General features: G+C 42.5%; 1 protein-coding gene across 1 annotated transcript; it reads right to left on the bottom strand.

Annotated features, from left to right (window-relative positions):
* Positions 1-513: 513 nt before the first annotated feature.
* On the bottom strand, positions 514-19,514 carry fam207a (family with sequence similarity 207 member A). Its single transcript, XM_041966369.1, has 6 exons — positions 19,234-19,514; positions 18,888-19,008; positions 6,356-6,424; positions 3,170-3,344; positions 1,472-1,537; positions 514-1,369 (listed from the first exon to the last, which is right to left on the bottom strand). Exons 1-6 carry the CDS (start codon positions 19,426-19,428, stop codon positions 1,243-1,245), a joined length of 753 nt encoding a protein of 250 aa, XP_041822303.1. The 5' UTR covers positions 19,429-19,514; the 3' UTR covers positions 514-1,242.
* Positions 19,515-21,596: the final 2,082 nt, after the last annotated feature.

Raw genomic sequence — 21,596 nt, 5'->3', positions numbered from 1 at the left:
TTATCATTATATATCTTCTTCTTCTTCTTCTTCTAATTATTACAGCCATTCAGATTTTAGAATGGGTGGTAAAGAGCTAAGTGACTTTAAATGTGGCACCTTCGCCAGTTTGTTTCTGTCCCTCTAGATCTGACCTGGTCGGCCACCACAAAGCGGAAGACCACAGACGCACTCCAGAATGAGGATTAGCCCTAAAGGTGGAGTAAAGGTGGAGTCCAACTCGATATTTCTGCCCATGATTTTAGAACAGGATGTCCAACAAACTCACATAGGTGTGATGGTGAGGAGTCCACTGACTTCTGGCCTCATAACTATGAGTATAATTATGAAATTCAAATATGAGAAACATAATGGCAGACTTGTTTTATGAGAAAGTATCTTGTAATTATGTGTGAAGTCTAAATTATTAGAATAAAAACACTTTATAATTGTTGGTTTTATTAACAAACAGATATTTAATTTCAAAGATACTCAGTTCAGAGCGTCAGCATCGTGTGGGAGGAAGTTCGGGCACTATAAAAAATCAGGGCGAGTATCAGAAAAATCTGAAGTCTGAAGTAGAATATCTTTTACAGTGTTTCCCACGTCTCTCCATAACATGCCGATCTGCTTCCTGATGACAGTTTGACAATATTTTCATTCACTTCGCGGCTCAGTGTCGCTCCGACAAGATGCTCATTTACATGGATCGGCGCGGTTGCTATGGTTATCGCTGATGAGTCACTCGGTGTTGGGAGCTGATCTTATTCTGAGCGCCGCACAATGAGGAGATACTGAAAATAGAAGAGTGGGAAAGGTTGTGTAGGCGTGGAGAGAAAGGAGGCAGATTTGTTTGTACGAGCGCCGTTTGATTATTAAGTGTTTGGAGTCGGAGCCAACGGCAGCAGAAAATAAACACTTGGAATCCAACATACTGTATAGAGACTACACATGAAAGTTGATGGTTAAACGTGCCGTGATTTATTACTCAAGAGGACATGTGGACAATAAAACTGACAGGGTGTCCATTACAGTCAGCATTAACAGGTACGACACTTCATGTCATCTTTGCTTCTTTGGGAGCAGCCAGCAGCATCCTTTAGTCAGTGGTTGCGAGATGTGGCGGGGTATCAGGTTCTTCCTCCTTTTAAACCCAAGGATGTAGCGGGGTTGGGCTTCCCTGACAAAATGTGTAGGCCTGGATTAACGTCTGTGGAAGGACTGCAGTCTCACAGAGCTGTGCTGCTGCTGCTGCTGCTGCTGTTAGCTGGGTCCTTGCTCTTCTTCCTGCCTCATCCTCTTCTTCAGCTGCTCGCCAATATCAGCCAGAGGGTTCATTTTGGCAGAAAGGGTCTTCACTGCGTCGCTAAACCGGCTGGTCTCTGTCTCCCTGCAACAAAGGCGAAGCACACAAATCAGCCTTTTAGAGGGGGGGGGGGTGATTTCGCCGCTAAATGTGCATGAAGAAGAAAGAGTTTGAAAAGCTGCTTACAGGAGTTTGCGTTTCTGGGACTGTTTCATCTGGCTGAAATCTGTTGGCTCGGGTCTCTTCACCGGCCTGAAGGGAGGACACAACATCGAATAAGTCACGCGGTATTGTTATCTAATCTGTCTATGAATCATCCATCCATCCATCCATCCGTGCTTTTAGTCATGCTTTGTAGTTATATAGGTGACACGATGAGGTCTCACTTTATCTCTGCACCAAATAACACTACGACAATAGCAAAATGAAAGAATGCAAAGCAGCACAGGTCAGCTGCAGCTATAAAAATCCACATTTTGTTACTGATTTTGAATTTTGTTGGACACACAGAAAAAAAGATTCTTGTATAACATGCCGGTTGGTGTCACACACTGCTCTGACACGCGGGTGGTGGTGGTGGTGCTGGGGACAGCGCGCTGCCGTCCACTTCACTCATCTCTCGTAAGCGGACCCGGACCGGGTTCAGCTGCAGTGTGAGCAGCTCTGGCCCGCTTCACTACCCCGAGTCCGCAGTCCTGAAGACGATGTGACTCATTCTGACAGGAGAGAAGAGCGTGGACACGAGCCATCTAACTGTCTGACCACTCTTCTTCTTCTTCTTCTTCACCTTCTCCCTCGCCTCAAGAGCTTGCCACTGATTTGCTCTGATGGGCGCATACCACCACACACTCGCGCAACAACTGTTCTCCAAGCTGGCGCACCGGGCTAACTTGATTAGATTATCTTTAATCATCCGCCTGATGCGAGAGTGCAGGCTGTTTCAGATGGCAGGCTTGATTTCATTCTGACTGCAAACAAACCCCTCCAGAGCGAGCGGAGGTAAGCAGAGACCAGCCTCTCGAGGTTTGTTTTGCTTCCCATCCGAGCGCGATCGCTGCGTTCGCACGTGCCCAAACGAACCAAACCTGTGGGTGAAACGCTCCAGGTTCATAACAACTGCTCTGACTGCTGGAAAAAGTGACTGCAAGCTGGATTATCGCACCCAAAATCCATGTAATTGACTGAAAAGGGCAAGATGTCGGTGGCCTTGATACTTCGTCTCCCTGCAAACCACCATTAAAACAGGCTTTAGCTGATCTCACACCATATATTTATCTGTATAGTACAGCATTTTTTGCAGCTAGTATCGAATAAATCAATATGCCTAACCATTATATGCGGGAGAAAATGCAATATGTGCACCACAAGACGTTGTCTGGGCGACGCTGCCAATAAAACCTGACTGTCTTACTTAATTTTGTCACTTTTCCAGTTAGCGTTGGAATTAGCGTGCAGTCCAGAAGCGGGACAAATAACTGTGGATCCAACTCAATGCCATCTGCAGCAGCATCTCTTTAGAGCTATGTTAAAAACAAGTCCGGTTTCAGGGAACCCTCGGACACGATGTTTATAAAGGAATAACCCTGGATGTCTGTTAATTTGACAGCTCATCTTTCACTTTACTAGACTTTTTTTCCCCAGATAATATTTGCTGATTAAACGTCTGACAACGTGCTACTACCAGTGTGACTGTGCCAACAGATGGAGACTCATCCGTCAGTCTGCTGATACTGACGCCATCACAGCTGCTGAACCCATGTGTTGAACGCACACTGACTCTTCTCAAGGACAAAAGAAATGTGATAATTATGGAGCAACACGCTCGAAAATTGAACTGTCATGTCGACACCTGATGTCTGCCAGAGCGGGCGTTTTGGCGCTTACGCTTTGTTTTTCCTGCTTTTGCGGCGAGCGGTGGGGGCCGCGGGGGCGGGGGCGATGAGCTGACAGAGCTCGGGCAGGGCGTCGGCCAGCGGCCTCATGTCTCCCACCACGGGCGTGGCCTGCCTCCGGGCCTCGGCCGCCTGCTGCTCCTTCGCCTGTTTGATGGAGCTGATCTCTGAGAGGAGGCAGAGGGAGAGAGGGGGCGAGTTACATCCAAGCTACACAACACAATGAGAAGTGAAGCAAGAGTGAATGTCAGTGAAGGGTAAGAGGTCTCCATCTGCTACACAAAGAACTGCATTTACAGAAAAATGTCAGTCTGAAGCATGTAACGATTTAAAGGTCTAGTGAGACGAGGAACACATTTTCCAGTCTGACGCTAAGGCCTGTTCTTCTAAAGCTAATAAAAACAGCCTTTCAGCAGATTCTTAACACACACGCATGTAAAAAAGGCAGAGCAAGCAAGCAAATCTTTATTTATTTTGTACAATTCATTCCACAAGGCGCTGCACAGAGCGTGAGCTCCCACCACAAAAACAATGGGGATGGTAAAACATGAGAGAAAAGTTAACACAACTAAAACAAACACATAAATAATCCATGTGAGGAAATAAAAGAATTAAGACCAGCAACCGACCTGGAAAATAAAAGCATTGATGAGTTTTTCCAATTCCTCCCTTTGACTAAAAGCTGCTTACTTTCCCGATATTTCTTAAATTATTAAATAATATTAATTAATATTTTGTAAGCCCGGGTTAAGATCAATGAATGCAAAGAAAAGCATTGACTAAAGTGCAAACTATTTACGCTGACAGGCTTCAAGCCTCAAATACTGGCCTGAGCTTGTAAAACCCCACTCTGGTCAAACTGTACTGTCCCGACCCGGTGTCCATGATCTGAAAAAAGCTATTATTTCATTCTAATTTTCTTCCAGTTCCTGAAAACTGCCAGCCATGGAGCAGCTCTTGGGTTTCAGCAAGATTGAGTCGCGCGGCCATTAGCACCTAATTATACGCCTGAACAGGATATGTGTTGTGTTACCCGGGAATTGATTGGCTCAGCAGAAGGGTACGGTTACAGGCCTGATCGTAATTATGGGAGACGATGGCGGCAGCGATGATGTCGGTGGCGTTGGGGAGAGGAGTTATAATTACAGAGAGGCTCAAGGCCGAAAAGCCGCAAAACTCGGCGACTCACTCGCCGACCAGAAAAGTATCGGATAGCCGGCTAAGATACCTGTAGTCATCATTCACACTGACAATCAACACTGCTACTTCAAAAGCAGGTAAAATTAATCTTTATTGTCAGCCCTAATGTTACACCGAACTTAACAATACTAAGGCGCTGATGTGAGATGAAGTCGCCGATTGCTTCGCACACAAACCATAGAAATGTAAATGCTAACACTTAGCCTGTGATGCCAGGTGTGGACAGTAAGACACGGCTCGGGTCTTCCACTAGGCTGGGCAGATACAATCCTGAAGCTATAACGAGCTAGTTGCACAAGAATGGCAGAAAAAGCGCAGCCAATACGAACATGCTAGCTAGACATTATCATAGCATTATGATAATGTTAGCTGTTCCCTTACATGTGAATGAGACATGAGGTAGTTGGATATGCTCAGTGATGACACTGCTCTTTCCATTATCCCTATTTGCGTATACAGTCATCACAGTTTCAGGTATCAGTGCTAATTTTCCTCCTCTCAGCCACTCACTGCCACAGTACTAGATAATCCATCAACCCATTATTTAAATATATCCCACTAATGGTGTCAAGTTTTTCCTCTAAATGCTGCCAATCACCTGATACTCATGGGAAGAAATGAGTCCCTTGTGCCAAACAAACCCTTTTACACTGCTCATATAAGGATCTAAACTGGGACAATAAAGGGAATAAGCAAAAAAATTTAAAACTAGATACACAAGACCAGAACTTGTTACATACAAATACCTTCCATTACAGACACTGAGGGGCTGTGCTTAGCTTGCAGGTGCTTTTAAGTAGAGCTTTTTGCAGTTGACAGACACTTATCGCCCAGGCACAATTTGCGTTTCACCCACAAATTCAAAATAATGCAAATACTTCCTTGGCGTAAACGGTTGCCCTCTCGAACTACCCGTGTGCACTGACACAACCGCAGGATTGGATATCTTCCACTAGCACGCAGCTAAGCCCAAGAAGTAAAAAAAAAAAACAGAAACAGCATGAATGCGATGGGGTTTTCTTTCATTGTTTCTGTGTGGCAACAAAACGTACAGGGAGATAAGGTACAATGTTAGCTGTAACGGATTGCTTATCTGAAAACATGACTAAATACCTGATTACTTGAATTGCAAAACAAACATGTTACTACTACGGCGACTACATGGACGTAAGTTTCTGAATTGGAAACGGAAAATTAGCTGTAGAGACCAAAACTAGTTTTTATTTGTGCTGTAAAGTTGAACATTTTAATATGAGGGTCTATGGGGACTGACTTGCTTCTGGAGCCTCAAGTGGCCATTAGAGGAACTGCAGTTTCAGCCCTGGAGGGTCCTGCTTGACACTGACGGGGCAGCTGTATCCATCAGGAAGAGAGAGACGAAGCCCACCGTACGCTCCATATAGTGACTGAAGCAGCACACTGTGAAATACCTTGTGCTTAATGTGGAGCTGTCACTGATACCACTTTCCTCAAAGTGAAGAAATCCCAGTCAGCGGGTCCATAGCCACAGCACTTTGGAGAAACGGGACGAGGACAAACCGGCTAGCTACTTCATGAACCTTGGGCGGATCTCATGATATTATTGGTTGAAATTGCTTGGTTCTAGTCTACCTAAGCATACATCACATTTTGCATTTCATGATTGGGTTTTGATATAAGTATACAAATGGATTTTTAGATCCTTTTTGGGCGTTTATTCTTAAATAGGTGCACAACATGACCAGGAATGTGATCCAAAAGGGTTAAAAAGGCATTTTTCATTTTAGCTCGACTTTATTTTTCGCATTATAGATTTACATCCTAATTTCACTATCAGAAGAAAGACTGGTATTAATACCATTTAGTTAATGCTGATATGGTAAACATGGTGTGATATGTAAGCAGTGTCTAACACTCTGTTCCAACCTGTATCAGTCTAATATCTGCCAACAGTATCTGTACATTCCTACTTAAGTGCCGAGTGTTGATGTAAACTCACTGTTGAGCCATCTCTCCCTCCTCTCCTTCATCTTCTCTTTCTTCGACTTGACTTTCTTCTCTTCTGGGCCTGTGAAAACACACAGACACACACAGACATATACACATAGTTACGTGACAGCACACATCAAACCCGGCTAGGCTCCACTCAGCAGAGGGAGAAGCTGCTAATTAAACACGAAGAGAGGCAAATTCATAAATGTGTTAAAGATACATCAAAGGTGGCAGGGGAATGACTTGGCTGCAAGCTACGGCAAGCCTCCGCCCTCTCCACCCCCTCCCTGAGCGAGAGCAGTGAGAGACGGAGGGCTGCATCACAACACACCCGGGCGGACTTTTATTTGTGTTTTTTTTTACCCTTTTATTAAATCTGCTTCACTTTTAAACCCACATGGATGAGACATCCTCAGAGAGCTATGGATGTAATCCGAATGGCGAGTGGGCTTGCATGTCAACAGATCCATCTCCATGACAACGGAGCACCTGCTGATAAGGACTGCATGATTATGATGAAGGCTAAAACAAATAAAAGGTCAAGAATGAAGTTTCAAGCTTAAAATATCATCTGACACACTAAAAATGTACAATGAGCAAATCTTGCACCACCCTGTGCAATACCACGACCTCAGCTAAGCATTTGCACCCCAACCACTGGTCTAACGTCAGAATTGATACAGACTGCAACCAATTACTCATCCCATTACTGAATGGGCTAAATAATGGATTTAATCATGAGAATACTTTGGAAGAGACCAAAAGTTCCATTCCAAAATGGAAAAGAAATGGAAAAGTTAGTCAGCTGCACCGGTCCTATCTATGTCCCCCTCCCCCCCATGTGGGAAGAACATCCCGCGGCTGGAAGGGAAAGTTTTTATAATGTCATTTTATCAGCAAAGCCACCTTGAGGTTCCCTGTGGTCAGGACATCCTCGGGTGCAAGAGATACACTGCGACAATCGGAGTGTGTGTGTGTGTGTGTGTGTGTGTGTGTGTGTGTCTGTGTGTTTGTGTGAGAAATACAGTAAAATGAATTTAATACCATTCTGCTCCAAATGTCTCAACAGAAATTCTAATCTAGCAGTAGTCCAGCTGTATAGTACAAACTACTGACATTTAGCTTTAAGAAAGATAAAAAGCAGTGAGTGACCACAGATGACCGGTGTGAAGATGTGACAACACACACGCACACAGCCGAGAGTGGAAAAGAAATGCTCAGAATGGAAAATAACACACCAAGAACAACATCAGTGATTGGGCCTCTCCATTATCAGCTGTGAAAAACCCATGGCAGGATTTTTCCAACTGTAACACTTCCTCCTCCCCTCAGTTCAGTGACACAAATGGTAAAATATCAGGGAGGGTGGTGAAAGAAAAAAAAATTCACCCTGTGAATTACCAGAGATGTCTCAGCTAATGCAGTGGTGGGCCACCAGTACCTAACTGGTTTTACTGGGCAGCTTTTTCATTTTTTAAAACGCAATTCCTCTCCTACACAGGAAGTGATGCTTTCTACCTTCCCGGTTTACAATTACCATTGCAAAGATGACTCGGGCTACCAAATCTGATCTAAATTAGACTAAGTGCAAAACGTTAGTTGGTTTTACGTAAAAATGCACTGCAAGAATTGTCAAATAAAAGCTAGTTTTCAAATAATAGCCGATATGAACAAGCATAGCTGGTTCCATGATGTTCAGTTCCTCAAGTTTATTCTATCAGCAAAATAAAAGTCAAGCCAAACCCTGTGCTGTCCTGAGTCTCTAATGTAACAGAAACCGTGGTTTCATTCACAGTCCCTGCAGATGTTTCAAATTAAAAGCTCATCGTGAAGGTGAAGGGTTGTGCTCTGTGAGCTGCCGGAAGGCTCTCCACCTGCTTTGACACATCAAAAGCAGGAAATGCAGTGTTGCAGTGACAGTAGCTTAACAAAGAATGTAAAAAAAAAAACAGACATTGGATTGTAAAATTTTATATTACATAGGGACAAAAAGCAGCAGTACTGCGTACAGCCAGTCTTCCTGGCTGCTGCACTGAATGCAAAGCATGATGGGCAACAGTTTTTTTACTGGAAGAATCTGTTCAAGTCTACATATTTAATGTCAGGTTACATGTGGAAATACTCTGCTGCTCTTTCCTCCCGCTGCCTCTCTCATGTCTGCCCTCTCTCTCACTCAATACCGGACCAATTTCAGAAATTGTCGCCCCCATTAGTCACTTACACACAAAAGCATGGGATAACAGGCTCCACAATCACAGTTCACTAATATCTGACTGGAATGTCTGTGTTTGTTTGGACGCTGCAAACTTCCAGGACATCGCGCACCGGCACCGATGGAAACTCCGCACTCAAGGTCAGGTTCGTTGATTGAAAATGTAATGTAGGTCAAGCTGATATGAGCGACTACAACATGGTACAGGACACTGTTCTATCAGGTATTTGCATAAATACCAAATTAAAATAGGAGCAGAGCAGAAAACGGGAACTGCGGGAATCAATGAGCTTTTTGATTCCATTAGTAGATAAAAGGGCCACGGCCACTATTTGAGAACTAGTGGTACTTCAAATGATCTAATGTGGCTAATCCGAGGGTTTAGATCATGAAACAAAACACTGACTGCGCTGATGAACTCCAGCCATCGGCTCTGCGTGTGAACAGAAGAGAGATCGATGAGCCTTTCCCCGAATGAAGCGCGGGATTGCAGTGGTGTGTTACCGAGGCCTGAAAGCAATGACTGTAATTAACAATGCAGCGAAGACCTTGACCACCATTTCTTAGAATGGCCTGAGGGAGAGAGCACACACTACAATTACAGTGATATATTGGTCTGCTGATACATATGGGTCAGTATTGACCTTTTGTTAAAAATGACGTGTTGGCAAATCAGGGTCACCTCTGATATGGCGGATTTGATGTAGTTAATGTGCTTATTATATATTTATTATAGATGGACTAAGAGCAAACAGTAGCATATGTATTAGAGAGTTATGCATGAAAAATGTAAGCTACACAGTTTTAATCTCAAACTATCAGTTTTCATAGAGTATTTCTATTTAATCTGAGATTTTCCTATCTACTGACATTTAGTGTGACATTTACCGCAAAGTAAAACATTTTCTGATGTCACATCATGTCTGGATGTCATCCATATACAAACATATTCTCTAAACCATCAAAATAGTCTGTTTTGGGTGCTTTATAGTTCACTTTTACCTCATAACTGATTGCTATGTAAACTAAAGGGTGCGATGCCATGCCTGGCTTTGTTTGTACCGATTGATCTGCGTCAGTTCCAGCTCTGGGGAGTTCAAAAATCAGAGGCAACAGACAGGCCACGTGTCATTTCAATGTGCACAGCAGGGTGCGACGAGTCCTGCCCTGTCCTGCCCCTGCAGCAGCAGCAGCAGCAGCAGACTGACAGTGTGCTGGCCTATTGATCCCATTTATCCCAACTTCAGGCATGAGGACTGGAGCAGCAGCTGATATCATCTGTATGTCTACAGCAAGCTGTTTTTTCTTTTTTTCGCCTAATACACCTTACGAAAAGCCTGAAAATCAACTCTGATTCTAAGGGCTGTCTGGATGTGCAGTGGTGCCAATAATGCCACCATAATGAATCACACTGAATTCAATATAATTATGATGATTAAAGTACAACACAGTTCACTTTATAGCTGATTACATAAAATGAATGCAACGTTCAGATTTTTTAAATTACTTTAGGGATAAGTTGATTTGGCTGCTATCTGCTGCCTTTGCTTGTGTCTCTTCTATATTAACACTCCAAAGTATACAACACGTATTAATGTGCACTCTTCTGTCAGTTAGTGAGAAGCTCTTTTATACACTTACATACACTGAATTGTGGTGTCCACCCACACCACATTAAAAATTTACAGTATATACTGCAATACATACCTGAGGAGACTGAAAACAGTATAGTATGTGTGGATGTCCAATGGTTAGGGCCAGTGTAGAATCAAACGTTATTGTTGGGGACTATTTTCAACAGCGGATTAATCCATATTTGGTGCTCTAGTGGGTATCTGGGGCAGGAGGGTGTGTGTGGGATAGAGTCAAAATAAACTACATTGCATGTGTGCTCATGGGAATCAGTGATGTGTGTTTAATGCTAAAGTGTACTAATGCCCAGGCTCGCTAACAGGGCTATTAGTTTATAAATTCAGTTTCTGAGAGGCAGCTGCATTCAATGTTCGTGGACCTGACAAACAGCATGTCTAGACAGGACGTTCAATAAAAGATGAACATGGCGAGAGCTTCTTCAAGGCTCCAGCCGAATCAAAGCACAAGATTAAAAGATTAATTCTGCTTTTTCCCAACCTTGATCTTGTTTTTGTAGTCTGAGGCACCATTCCTGTCGGTTAGGACAACATTACTCATCAGCTAATGAGAATCACTCAGATTTTAAAGACCTGCTACCAAGTGACATGACAGATTAAAAAGATGTCGACAAATGAGCTGACTTATACAAATAACTCTGAACTGACTTAGTGTAAGACATGAGCAGCTCTGAGACAGCACAACCACGGCTTCTGTGATGACTAAAAAGCACATCGGGGATTCATCGCTTGCTACTGAGCATTAGCACTAGCACACAGCTGAGGGGATTGCTATTAGCTCCGCGGATATAAAACAAATTTTGTCCTGATGACTGTGGTAGAAAGTCAGCAGACTTCAGCCTCTGTGGACCATGAATGTACCAAATTGAGCACACTGAACTGACTGACCAACCGACACTGTGTCAGTGGAATGATGCTGCTGAAGTCCTGGACTTGAACCAAGTTTGTCTAGCAGGGTCATCATGTCCTCAGCTTCAAGAGTTGGTGAAATAAACGTTAACTGTAATCGTTAAGAATGGCCGCGACGACTACAAAAAACTGCCAGGCTTGTTAAGAACTGAATTTTCTGCTAATGAGCTTCAACTTCCAACATTTAGACAAGATAGCCAATTAAAATCCGGACACTGAAAGTTGTGTTTAGTGTGTGAAGTGTGCTGTGTACATATTCCATCTGCTGGTGTGTCAGTGGATGCTGTTCAGACAGGCACAGTCTACACACTCCAGAGATCCTGGCAGGCCTTTATCTGCCACCGCAGCGCTCAACAACAGGAGTGTTTTTGCTGCCGTTGCAGCACGAAAAACAGGCAAAGATAGGCATCTACTGCTGACTACAAATGTGGGTTGAGGTGGAGAAATCTAATCGCTCATGAGTGGGTGGGGGTGTCTATTGTGTTTATGGAGGGGGGGGGGCGGATGGGGAGGTGCTTTACCACCACTCCAATCCCATTGGGGGCATTGTCTTCCCGCTGTTAGATGAAATTGATAGCTGTGATTACGGCTGGCTGGAGGCTACACCTTCACCTACCCAGCCCACGTCCACACAGACTGCATATCCTGCTCAGGCTCTCTTCACCCTTCTGCACCTTCTGGCCTGGACTGAAAGCTTGGGTGGAGGTAGGCACAGTGTGTGTTTGGAGTATTTTAAAGATGAAGAGGTTTGTAGATGGCAGAGAAGTTTGAAGTATAGAACAGTTTAAGATCAGTAAATGAGGACAGGAGAGACAACAGGAAGCTCATTTAACTTGGAGATTACTACAGTATTTTGAAAATGTACTTGGGACTAGCAGTGGGTGGTATATTGGTTTTGTCACCGTCAACGGTGTCACATACTGTCATGACATAGATTTTGCAATGCTTTTTATTATTAGCATGACAAACATTATAGCACATATGTAGGTAGATGCCCACATACTCATAGAGCTAGAGTTACGTCTAGTAACTACTATTTTTCTTGCTATAATGCCAACTCCAGTAACACAAAGATGAGAAAGGTAACTTACAAGCAACACATGCTAATTTCTCTGTTGCTGGCTGCAAGAACCAATACAGAAGCCTTCATGTACTCCCACCATCCCAGGAAGCGAAGACCCGGTGGACTAACTTGATGTAAATGTCCACACAACACCAACAACAACTATAAGGCTATATGTGCTATATGTGCTAATCATTTTACTTCAGACTGCTTTAAGGGCCAATATAAAGCAGGATTCACTTCAGAACTGAAGCTCAAGAACAGGCCAATACCAACTTCAATCTTCGAACCTCTAAGCTTTACCGTTTTTATGTTGTGTTTTTATTCTATTTTGCGGTCTATTGTATTTATATTACAGAGGTTGAGTTGTCCGCCATCGTATATTATGTCGGTCTATTATGTCGCTACTAAAAGTCGCGGCGTCAAAGCTACATTTCTCAGTAGCATGTCGCTGTTTCCTGAATCAAATAGCTTTTGAGTAGCTCAGCTCATTTAGCGATCAAGAAGTGTGGTAGCATCCACACAAGCTACATTTTCCAAAGCATTACCTAAACTCAAGTAAAGCCATACAAGGACGTGTATGTGTAACTTATCACTCTTTTTTTTTCCTAAGATGTGCTGCCGTACATAAAAAAAGTGATATACCACAGTCAGATATATTACAGTCAGAGTAAAAAACAAACAAAAAAACCCTGATATAAATTTTAGGTCATATTCCCCAGCCCTACTTAGGACCTAACAAAATAATTCAAATTAATTTAAACTGTGGTCTGTCAAGCTTATATACTACTTTGGGTACTCTGCCACTTCAAAAAAGATGTAACCCAAATATGCAGTCAGTCTGTATTTATGTCTGTACTTCATTTATTACATTTGTTTGTCAGCGTGAACTCGAACCAGAACATATCTCTATAAACAGATATTTGCAAATGTATGCAGAATATGTACGCACGAGACAAGATTTTGGTATCGGAAGCATTCTGGTTTCTGTTTGTAGTCCAAGAAGGATGGATCAATCACATTTAAGCGTGCTTCATGCATGCAGGTAAACATTCTGTGTGGAGAGCAAAAGCGGCAAAATGTAATCCCAGAACCCATCATCGGGTGATTTCAGGTTTTTTTTTAAATTGACCTGCATTCATATGCAGATATCTGTTCATAGAGATTAGCCGAAACGTCGCCAGAAAGTATATATAGTTGCTAATCACACTGTAAACAATGGCCGGCGAACGGAAAAGGAAGTCTTGGCCCAGATATCTGTTATCGGGATATGTGCTGGCTACACAGGAAGTCCCAAAACATACTTGAGCTCCAATTTATGCCATCACATTGGACTCCACAGTAAGGGGGGGCGTCCACTGTTCTGACCAGCGATGGCCCATTATTCCAAAATCCCAGCAGTCTGAAAAATGTCCGAAAAAACCCGCCTAATGTCCCTTTGATTGACTTGTGTTCTTTGCTTGGTTTGATGGGTTAGACGGTTAGATGGCTATTTAGAAAAAAAATATCAGGGTCTGAGCCAGTCAGAGGCAGAGCAGAGAATATGGTTGGGGGAAAAAATCGGAATAATGGGCCGTCAGAACAATTTCATGGCACCCAGTAAGGAGCAATTTCTTTGACAATGAAATATGACTGCAGAGCCGTTTCCCTATAAGGTGTGAACGCCATGACTTCTCTGTTCCAGGGAGGTGTGAAGCTACGCTACTGCTAGCTATAGCCAATAACAAGCCTTATGTCTGCCTATATGTCTTCACGGTCAAATGAGCATGCTAGACAGAGTTCATGCATTTGCAGTTTAGCCCCTGATACAGATCAATAGCAATCATTGTATGAGTAAAACCTCCTGCTGGGCTGGCTTTTGAATCAGGTATGGATCAAACTAATGCGTCGTTAGACCTCTAATGATTACCATAAAAATTACTTATGACATAATTAGATAAAGTATAGATTTTTTTGTCTATTTTATAGCCTACAATTCAACAGATGCCGAGCCTGCAGACATGTCTGCACTGCCAATACATTTAGATAATGAGGCATGTCTGAAAAGGCCTGGTTGAAAAGGTTTGGTGAGTTGGTGCAAACAGTAAAGATCTTACATATTTATCCTTTATGATAAATAATAAGATGCTAGAGAATTAGAGAAGGGAAGAAGATGGTTTATGGGACATTTACATATGACTGAAATAGAGTAACAAATGCAGCTATTTTCCTTTACAAAGGTCCTCTGTGGCACCATGCTCAAATTACTTATAAAATATATATGCATACAATTCTGATTGTCAATCCCATAGCAATACTAAAAGAACTTTTTAATAACCTCTCCAAGTTGTTTATTTTGGTTTGACAATTTCAATTCCACCACCCTGCCCAAAGGACCCCTTGAAAAGCGATCTGGTTTCTCACCCAGAAACTAGTTTCATCTTTCCAGCATCACCGAGTTTCACATGCAGATAACCATTACTTCCATTGCATGCTCTGACGCTCTGATGCATGCAGCCGCGTTATAATGACGCAAGTAAACATGACAGCTCTGCACGGGCAAATTGGCCCGTCAGCCTTGTACCAAACAGGAGGAAAAGAACGGAGACGGGTGAAACACAAAACGAACAGAAACACTGAGAACATGGGAAAGTTGACAGTCGATCGACTTTTCAGTGTCCGGTCTAACAGCTGATGAAGATGCAGGAGAGGAGCGGAAAAAATGGCCATGAGGTGAGAGAAGAAAAGATGTGGAGGGTAGAGGACGAGGAAGAGGAGAGGAGGGAAGTGGGCAGGCGGGCGGTCTGTAGGGAGCTGACCTCAGAATAAAGAAAGCCGGGGTCTTCCCTCCAGGGTCTGGTAGTGATACGATACCTCTAATTAGACTGCAGACTGAGCGCTTTGTCAAAAGGCCGTGGGGGCTGTCTGATCAACTTCCACAGCCAGGAGTTTACACGAAAGGCTCTGGATGACACGTACTGGCCTTTTATTACAAATATGATCCCTGTTTGATTACAGACTCTTCTGGAACTGCACGCCTGCAGAGCATAAAACAAAGGACCACAAACCCTTAGTAAATATTTGTGTCGGTAGTTGGTGTCAGGATGGGTTTGAGGTTTATTCACGGCAGTTAAAGGACCATCAAAGTGTTTTTCAATGTTTCAGCTCATTGTTCCAAAATAATATAAAGCATGCCATAAGTTTTTGAACTGGACTTAACTGGAATTTTAAAATTTGTATTATAATTATTGCTATTATTATTATCAAGAAAAAATGTCCATTTTAAAAAAATGTCACCTTGCTTGCTTGGAGGCTTTTCATCGTTGTCTCACGTCATAGACGAGACAAACAATCAGATATTTGAACAATAATCAAGAGATTAACTGATAATGAAAAGAAGTGAGTTGCAGTCCTGCAGAAGTGCTGCTCTGTGAGACGGATTACCTCCCTCAACCAGATTTCAAGCTTAACGTGACTGACAATCAGAATGGAAATAGAACAACAGATGTTGCAAAACACCAGTAATGCAAACTTGGGTTTATTACGATGAAGTGATGTAGTGCTTTAAGGAGACGAGCAGAAGTCTAAGCAGTTACAAAAATGGACTCTTTGCATTTACAGCTACACATATCCTGTTTTACTTATCAGGAGCTCGTACGAGTACGATATTACAAGAAGAGTGTCCTTAAACTGAGGCAGTGCCAGCCTCAGTGTCTTCCAACTGAAGCAAGGAAACACTGATGCAGCTAAACCTTGATTTCATGCATGAGCTAAATTTATACCGCGCCTGGGCTATAAATAGCAGCAGGCCGTTGTCTGGTGAGGCTTCATGCAGCACAGCGTGCTTAGCAACTAGGCCCACATCCATCACTCCCTTCTTCAGACGCATCCCCAGCCACAGGGAGCTGCTACCACTGCCCTTCATCCATGTCACGATCTCGTTTTTTGTTCCTCAACAGTTCTACTTGGGTTCCTGCGCCAGCGTTCTGCAGCTGCTGTTCCAAAGCTGGAAGGAGATGTTCCACTAGTCTTAATTAGTGCCACAGAAATCCCCCAAAAAACCTTTACTGTAGCCTGCTGTGGTGCCACTGTAGCATGAGGAGGACAAGCATAAGTCTTACACGCCATCTAGTGGTCAGAGAAAGAAATGCTACAAGGCAATGCTTAAGTGTGTCCCAATTCCAGTCCACATATCAATAGTACTGAAAGCACATTTTCAGTATGTAGTGTGTTTACATTTTGATCAGCACACATATTGCATCATCAGCTAATTTCTGGTGGAAAAACTAGAACACACACTTCTCACCTCTCTAGCAAAACATTAAGGTCAATGGATGGTAAATGGACTGTATTTATACAGCCCTTTTCTGGTCTGCCGACCACTCAAAGCGCTTTACAACACAAGCCTGCACATCAGTCTTCCCTTTCCAAATAGATATCAAATTTAATATAATAATAATATAATATCATATGATTTATCTTTTGGATAAATGAGAGAGAAAGCCTAAACAGGATTACTGTAAATCTTAATTTAAATTAAAAAAGACTGCATCTAACATCATAAAAATGATTGCCTGCTTATGATAGAAAACATTATATCATATCAACATATTTTTTAATTGATATTGTGACAAGTAACCTTTAGTTTATTTTCATAATTTGAAATGAAGGCAAACTTTTTTAGAGATATGCAATTTTTCTCAGATTTCTTTTACATCCCTTCAACCGATTCATTTAGATGTCCCTGTTACGACAGATAACTCACAGAAAGCACTTGTTTCTATAGCAACTATTTCTTCGGTGCAGTGTAGTACACAGTTCACGGTGTGTTCTGTGAATTATCCAGAGTAACAAGGATACAGTCTCTGTAAAAACATGTTCTTGTTGAATAGTTTAAAAGTCCTTCATGGTGTGAGCACAACAAACCATTCACCTCCACTGCATTGGGGTGGAGGTAGAAATCTCAAAGACAGATACAGCCAAACCTGGATTACTAAAACCTTATTTATCCGTATGCACAGATACCACTAGGATTTTTACATTTGGATGGACAGACCATTAACAGTATTAAACAGAAGTATTCAAGCTCCCAGCTTCCAGTTTGTGAATACAAGCCAAGCCATGTGAGTGATAACAAGTGGAAGTTCCACTGCAAGAGCATAAAGGTGACTGCTCATAACCTTGTTAGAGACTCTTCTTCCTTCAGGTAGAGCCTGTGGTTCACCCTCGCCAGGCTGAAGAATGCCCATGAGCGTCAGCACCGCAACACAGATGGTGTCATGCAGAAAAAAATCAATGAGACGAGCAAGGTCCCGTGTTGGGAGAGGCAAAAGATCACGGTAAAGATTAGAGATTGACAGCTGCATCAGACCAAACACTGCCCGGACATCCTCAACCAGAGGACCGGGTGTGAGCTGTGCCTCCATCAGGCCTACATCAGCCTCATGCTGGAGAGCATCCGGAGGACAAACTGGTCGCTAATGCTCATGCACTGAAGGTACACCAAGTGCACCAAGCTGCACCAGAGTTTCTCACTCCTGCACAACTCCACTGTGGTCAATCCCAACAGGGACAGGCTCTGCAGGGGGCTGGTCCCTTCCAGCCAGTACTCCTTCCTTCAGTAGAGTACACTGGATGACTAAATAGTGAGCTTCAGCTCATTGTTTAGCTGTTTGGCCCACTCTCACCACTTTCATAGCGTCATTTTCGGCAAGAAAGAGTCAGATAATTCCCCCAGGAGTTGGTAGATATCTAAAATTTGTCAAAGAAAGCTAAAAGAATGTAAAAATTGGACTTAAATGTACCAGGTGGCCAGAAGCATCACTCCAAAAGAATGATAATGTTGCTCTGTAACTGCTGGATGTTTTAATATGCTACCGTTTCGCCACCAAATTCAGCATATCAACTTAAAATATGGTGATTAAGTATCCGAGTGTTTACATCTTGTTTACGCTGCCCCCAAGTGGACAAAAAAAATGTGCCGATCTCAATGCAGCCTTTGGTTTGACAATGCAAACAACCTGAATGAACTTATCACAAAGGCTGGACCACTCTGGAGTTCTGGTGGGCCATGAGAGTCAAGCTTCTTCATCCAACCCTGTGCCAGTGATGTCATCACTCTATTTAAAGAAGCCTGCAAGTGAAGACTGATACTAAGTCTTATGTTATTTATTCATCGATTGTTCATGTGTCCAATACCGTTTCTAATATTTACTTGTCATTACAATCTAATCTATCTTTGTATTAAATAGGAACAGCGCTGATTCCACTAATGAAGAGCCCAGATAACCATTATCAGGGTTTTCTTCAAGACAGAAAACAGCCTGAGTTACAAACTTGCAGCGCTTTAAAGACACTTAGCAGGCAGATGGGTTCTAACTAAGATCAAGTGTTTTTGGAGCTAATTTTGATTTACTAAGGACTTAAAAAGTGTGGATATCATGCCCCCTGCAGCTTTCATTTTGCACATCCTTTTGAAACCTGTGTCTTGTGAGTCCTGATGTTTAGCTTTTTGCATCTTGCTGTAAAGAGTCATCGGTTTGTTCTTTGGACAGATGGCTGCAGTCTGGATGCAGCTGTTCATCAGGGTAAACAAGGCACCCATCTTTCTGCCCCCTCTAACAGTCACCACAAATGCAAAATGACAGTAAGCACTGGTCATAATGAGGCGAGGCAGGAGCTAAGACACAGACTGACCTCAATCTCAATATCTTGCAGCAACACTTACCTTTCTGAGCAGGTGCAGGCACATCTGGAGGTTTCTCAAACGCCAGGGTTTGTACCAGGGCCTCTGGGGTTATCTTAGTGCCAGCAAAGATCCCAGTGGGGAAGGAGCTATCTGCCAGAACCTGTACGTAAAGAAGTACAAGACTCTCAAAGCAAATATCCACCATGTTCATACTACAACTTAATACCTCTAAACTGGGTACTAGCTATTTTGGTTGAATATACACTCCAAAATAAACCTCTGATTTCACTGAGCTGAATAATAACAGAATGACCCTGAACGCAACGTGTCCATCCTTCACCCATCGTCCAATCACGTCGACGTTATTTATCCATTATAACCTGACCTGTTTCACATTTTTCGACGCGTCAGTCTTTTTGTCCAGAAGTGGAGGACTTATTGTGGGCAGTCCCGAGGCAGGAGGCTTCTCTAAACTCTGAGATAGCACAGAGTCGCAGGGCTGTGTGAGGCTGCTCGTCCTGTCAAGCTTCACTGCCTGCTGGTGAATCTTCTGACGGACGTGTTTTATTTTTCCCACCATGTTAATACAGCCTAGCGAACTTTATATTTAACTCATAAAAGCACTCGTTTTTTGCTGCTCCCCGGTGTCGATAGCGTGCGACGTTATCAAGTCATCTGCACTGCGACCGGAAGTTAAGTGTCCCGCCTTCAAATTAAATGACACATTTGTTCCTTTAGCTACTTTTAACTATTGTTTTGCCTCTAGCAACCGTCGTGGCTTTGATGTACACATTCATTCGAGAGACGTCAGTTCTCTACTTCGTTTAATACCTTTCTGTTTACTCTTTTACTGCCATATTCTGTATGGCATCTTAACCTTGGCTAGTATGGCAGACTAGCTAACGTTAAACCAAGGCTAGTCAGAGAAATGTGCAATTTGGAGAAAACTGCCCAGCAATTTCAGCATTTACTATCCCACTCGTTCACTATTTATTTTTAGTTTTGAACTTGTACACCTATACAAAGCACTACAATGCATTATAAAAGATTTAGTCTGAAAGTAAATACCAGAAGTACATGTCTCTACCATGTTGTCCACTCCGGGTAGCTTGACATTGTTGACATGACAAGCGTGAGTGGTGTACCGGGTTAGTGGATCGGCGGAAAACAGCGCAGAACAAGTGTTCCGCAAGCTTTTAATCGTCATTTCCGCTGTCAGACAGCTTTGTTTATTATCACTTTAAAAAGTTTAATAACGTAATCAAATCAGTTTCAGATACTAAGTTATCATAAGATAGGCATGTCTGAAAACTGTTATGCTCCTGAATTTACTCAAGATACATACTTGTTGAAGTGACATAATTAAATTATTGAGCAGCTCTGTGAGGACAAAGAGGTGACATAATTTCTAAAAGTCACAAAAGAATATTGACCCAATATTTGTGTTTTGTCAATCAAATGTCTTTGTAATCAAAGACTGCAATCGTGGTATGGTGTGCAATACTTATCCTGATTCAAGGCTTGTACTGTAGCTGCCCATATATGCTGCAGAAATTTAAATATAACGTTTAATGCAAATTTGAGATGCAGCAGGCTATTTAGTATTCAAAGGTCAAACGAGTTAGATGCATGTCGCAAGGTCCACCTATGCATAGGTACCTTTATATGGAATGGTCAGATATTCTGGTTAGTTAATGCTTGACTAAAAACATTGATCCAAGTGCATGATTATACTGCATGCCGGTATAATAAACGACAGCACATTCTTCCTGCTCCTCTAGACTGTACACTTTGTAAGACAATTCAAATATCTGCGAAGCAATATATCTGTGCTAAAAGCAACAGGACTGGGGTCCAGTACAGTAAAGTATTCTTCTGCCTGCGCAGCGTTGCATGCATTTCTCAACAACAGGCAAATACTTGAAATGCATTTTGCCTGGGAGCACATGGAACTCGTCCTTGACTTTCCGGTCACCTTAACATTTTATATTTACATTTTAAGTGACAGCTCAGTAAGAAGAACAGTCACCTTAATGATAATGACAGATGCAAAACATATTTGCAAATCATATTTATTTGCAGGTAGATGTGGCAAACAAATATGAGGTCGTCTACAATAAAAAACAAGCAAATAGTCATTTGAACACTACAATGTGCTATGCTGTACAGTACATATGAATGTTTGTGTGCATACAAAAATAGACATATCAAAACACATTTGCACAAATGGGTAATATGTACATACCACAAAAATGACATGAGATGACACAAGATGACTCATGAGGAATAAATTCTGATTTCATCCCGTCACTCTGTAGCTTGAGATTCAGAAGCAAATCATAGGTTACTCAAGCAAGAGAGCTGAACTACAGTCACTTTTGCCTTTTACAAAAGAACGATGTGCAAAGGAATCTGATGGATGAGCAGAAGAGCAGCCAGATTTCACGAAATGTCTCATCTGACTGGGAACATTAGGAGGCGTCATAATGCCTTGACCTTCGACCTCCAGTTTCTCCACTGCAGCTGCTCAGCGGGCAGCAGAAAGCTGTTTAAAAAGCTGATGAGGATTTCTAAGCGTAAATGTTGGAGGGTGAAAAGGAAGAAGTGCCGCTGAAATGAAGCACATCTCCCCAGGATGAAGAAAGATGGCGTCTTGGTCCAAATTATGTGCATGTGTGTGACTTATTGTCTGCTTTTCTTTCTGTCACATCGCGGTTCATTGAATATCTATGGGTCTCAGCATTTTGG

This window comes from Chelmon rostratus, chromosome 24, assembly GCF_017976325.1.
Source record: "Chelmon rostratus isolate fCheRos1 chromosome 24, fCheRos1.pri, whole genome shotgun sequence".
Classification (NCBI taxonomy): domain Eukaryota; kingdom Metazoa; phylum Chordata; class Actinopteri; order Chaetodontiformes; family Chaetodontidae; genus Chelmon; species Chelmon rostratus.
This window is presented reverse-complemented; position numbering and strand designations above follow the sequence as displayed.